The sequence below is a fragment of the Opisthorchis viverrini genome, assembly GCF_000715545.1.
Source record: "Opisthorchis viverrini unplaced genomic scaffold opera_v5_569, whole genome shotgun sequence".
NCBI lineage: Eukaryota > Metazoa > Platyhelminthes > Trematoda > Opisthorchiida > Opisthorchiidae > Opisthorchis > Opisthorchis viverrini.
The window spans coordinates 175,732-180,101 of record NW_008752232.1 but is presented as its reverse complement, the minus strand read 5'-3'; the positions used below and the strand labels follow the sequence as shown (position 1 = coordinate 180,101).

General features: G+C 40.7%; 1 protein-coding gene across 1 annotated transcript in view; it reads left to right on the top strand.

The window, feature by feature from the left end:
• T265_15526 (hypothetical protein) overlaps positions 1 to 1,118 on the top strand; it is a gene marked incomplete at both ends in the record, with an annotated part of 5,770 nt that extends 4,652 nt beyond the window's left edge. Inside the window, one exon of the mRNA XM_009178502.1 lies at positions 981 to 1,118. Coding sequence (XP_009176766.1) covers positions 981 to 1,118 — 138 coding nt within the window. The remainder of the gene's footprint in view (positions 1 to 980) is intronic.
• Positions 1,119 to 4,370: the final 3,252 nt, after the last annotated feature.

The window sequence follows — 4,370 nt, the reverse complement described above, 5'->3', positions numbered from 1 at the left end:
ATGATGATGATGATGATGATATGACAAACGAGCGTAAAGCACAGAAAAATAACCGCGAGTTCTCAAACTCTCCGTTCTGGCAAATACGTATAATGCAACATTGACAGGATGTGGATTTCGCCTTGTTTATTCTACGACCACTTTCCTAAAAGAAACTCCCCAAGAAAACCTGCAAGTGTTGGGAAGAGTCCTAGACGATGCTTGATTCAGAGAATGCTACCTGTGACTACTAATCGTAATCAACACGGTTACCTTTGGAGGGAACAGTGAGCGGGGCATTGGCGTACACTAGGTATTTGATTAATGTCATTGTGGTACGGAAAGCCTCTATAACTTCCAATTTTCCGATAGCCATTCTCTACAGATAGGATAAACCGTCTTCGGTTGGTGTAAACTAAAGGTGCTACTTGTTTCGGTCTCTAGAGTTCAAAGCTTGTGAAAAACAGCTTAAAAATAACCCTAGACACACACGCAAAGCTGATAGCCTTTTTCTGACACAATGTGATTTTGGCCTTAACACAAGTTATCTAATCATCAGGCTTAATTGGCATCCACATAACCTAACAGATTTCTGGCGTTTATGTTGATACTAAACAAAAGCATCCCTCGGGACTTCCGTCACGTAGTAACACAACCAAGAGTGCCACTTTGATGCTAAGTCACAGGCGTATATTCTCTAGTATATCCTTCCGCAGTCTGGTTACCAACGGGATCCTACCAATCCCTGTTTTTCATCATGTCAACAGACAATACCAAAGCCGTTTTTGGTACTTGAATAGCGGCATGCACGAAATTCTGTGTCTGTCAGGTTTCAAAGCCCTCAGCTTGTCAAAGTTAACATGTTGAAAGCTGATGGATTTACAAGACTCTTATCTTTTAACCAGTTGTTTTAACCGTATGATTCCTGTGCGTACAACTACAACAGTAGGCGTAACTATAGGTGAAAGAAAGAAGGCCTTCGGTGCGGAGCTATTTCATAGAAAACGCCAAGTGAGCAGTTACATACTATTGGACAAAAACTAAATATCCGTCTTCTCTTTGAACGCGTCCTCGTGAACTTTCCTGGATATTCAATGACTGTTGCTCAAGTGCAAGCGAATGCGACTTCACAAATTCTGTAATAGATCTCACTTTTCAAGAGACGCGAAGAGGATTTACAAGGAAATATACTACTCGCATGCATCCATCAGTAGTATCCACCGTTGCACAAGTACCAATATTTCGAAATAACACAAGAAAGGCGATATTTGTTTTGGACATTATCTCAATCTCACATTGAATAAAGTATCCTACGTCAGGCGCATTCATTCAGCACTTCCAATTTACCGCAAGGATAGCAATTTTACTTCTACCCTGAATAATACTTTTTGGATCAAGCGGTGCGTTTTCAGACGGATATTTTCGTAACCAAAATGCATTAAAAAACTGACGCATTCCTATTTCCTGAACGTGGATAAATCCCCGCAAAGGTTCCAAATATATGGGGCGCTACATTTGTCAATAGTATTAAAAACAAGGGATGAATGCAAAATAGGAAATTTATAATCTGAGTTTCATTCACTGGCATACCTTAGGTAAAATGACTGAGTTTAGTCAAAAGCATTGTGGTGAGCTCATGTCAGAAGCTTTCCTTTAAATGTGTGAAGTTTGGACCTTATTATCACGTGCATATTTTTCATTCGTTTCTGCTGTTTATCTTTCTCAGTTGTAGAATCCTGTCGTGCATTTTTCCTTGTTTTTCCCTTCCAGTTTTTGGTGTTCTCAATACATTCACCTAGCTTCTTCTGGCTTCTTGTGTCACCTGACGAGTTAACGTATCCGAGTGGACAAACTGTCGGCCTCTCAGAAATCTGCACCATTTTCCATTCCACTATATATGTATGTATATGTATCACTACAGTTTATTTTTCTCCAGCCTAACTAGGTAGGTTATTTCTAATTAAACGAGGTCAAAAATAATCAACTCGGTAAGCGTATTTTCAAGTTTATTTGTCACCTCGTTAATGCTACCTGTCTTTTGTTAGTGCTGTATACTTATACTCATTGATGCTTCTCTCATAGCAAGCAAGGCCATCAACCCACTCTAGGAATTTTTTCAAAAAAGAATTATTACTCAAATATTCAATTTTCCTACATTAGCTTAATACCTAAGCAACATTGAGACCACAGCGACCAAAGTTTAGTCATTCTTATTTGTTTGCGCTGTTTGTGTTTTATATTCCATGACTATTTATCGCCAAGCACTCTTATGATTATAATATTCGGACATCCTGTTACTCGCACGGGACCTGTTGAAACATTTTATATATATTACTCTAACAAAATGCAACCAGAAAGCGTTGCTAGGGCATTTGGTTCGCTAGGGTTCTGATATCACCATAACGACCGTATGGCGCGTCTAATTTTGTATATAACCTACATGGTAAACGTTTAGCAACGCCTTGGACATCTGATACATATATATGCATATATGCATATATATATATATATATATATATATATATATATATAGCCCTGATTCGCTCATCTTGAGGCTACTGCTCAGTTGATAGGGTCTGTTTTGAAAATAAGTGGGTGGATTTATAGTCAAGAGACGTATGGCACCAGTGTATCATCCAGGCATCTAAATCTGCTTTTGTATCGCCTAGTACGAGGTATTTTCCTGCATAAAGATGTCGCTTGGTACTCAGTTTGAAAGACGTGTACCCTTGACAAGTTTACGACGTAATTGAAAGGCGCGGCAAATTCGCATCCACCAAAAGCTTGTCATGAGATTTTCTGATCAGTATCTGGCTTTTCAGAATTTCTGAATCATAAAAACGATCTTTCTGAACTATACAACCAACAAGAAAAGCTGGTGCAGTCAAGCTGTTAATTTCACTATTGAGGGGACCGTGTGCAATATCCAGCTGGGTTGCTACGCCAGTAGTTGTTATCTCATCACTTATAGGCGAGCCTGATCAGCTCACATGATAATTCCCCTACGCACAGTTGCAGAAAAAAAGTAGTTTGAGTTCACATGCTCTTCAAATTTAGTCACTCTGTTTGGGTCTGGGAAACTTTGCAACCTTCATGGAATTTTCTTTACACCCGAAATCACCACTGACTGGTGGACTGTTGGTAAGAATTCGCGCAGTATTGAATGCATTTTCGTCAGCGAAGCATACCCGGAGACTGCGCCTATCTGATGAGTCCCAAAAAGTGCGGAACCGGTCGTTGGCTGTCGATGGATTTTCAGCAACCTGAGAAGTACAATACAAACACTCCCAACACGGCTGTGAGACCAGTAAACGCCATTGGGGTAGCGTTCACATGCGATATAACAACCAGTTGTTCATTTGTACAAGAATATGCCCGTATTGGTAGATAGCCGTTGAGGAAGTCTCTTTTTGCAGTATTCGGCAGGAAAGATAATGATCGTCGGCATATTCCAACTGGGGCATATGAAAGCATGGTTATCTACAAGCTGACTCAGTCATTCTTTTGGTGTGAAAGCTTGGCTAGGACAAAGACCTCCAGGACAGAGAAAGATTACGACAGACACGCAGGACAGTGTATCGGTCGATAATCTTATGGAACAAGGCGTGTGATGAGGCGACATATATAAAGGACATCGAGTGATCTAATCCTAAGGGTGAAGTTTCAGATGGCTGCCCTTATTGGATGAAAAATTATTTTTATGTGAAATTCTATCGGTCAAAACTAAAATATATTCACAGTGGAAAACACACCTTTTGATCGTGATATCTTTGTTTTTACGGGGGAGACGGCTCAGTGGTTAGAGCGCGAATTTACTGTCCGGGAGTTCCTTGGTTCGAATCCAACCTCTGCCTCTCGAGATCCTCTGTCTAAGCTTGGGCAACCTGGCAGTGCCCTAGTCCTCGTGCTTCCTTCTGGTGGCATGACATTTAGGTACTAAAAGAGTGCTAAAGTTGAACGTCGATCCTTGTTTACACTAACAATCTCCTTGTTGTTACATAAACTACAAACAGAGTGATGTCTATTAAAGTTTTGGCCGAATTCCTTTGTTCTCTTTAGAATGCGACTAATTATCACTAGAAGACAACCTGAATTTAGGTGCCGGAAAGGAAAGAGCTAGCGAATGGCCTGGTTAGAGGCGAGTTTAAGTCACGAGTTAGCTGAAGGAAAGAGCGACGACCAAAAATGTTTTCGCGAACTACACCCAGTTGCACACCGACTTGGTCCTAGTGGGAAAATCAGTGATTTCACAAAGGTTTTTTTTCGATAAGATGTACTGTGATGTATCGTACATCGCGCCAACCGGAGCATGAGGCCGCCTTTGTGCATCACATTCACGAGAGATTCAGATCGGTTTCAGGTGAAATTCCCTTTAAATCCAATTGGTGTGC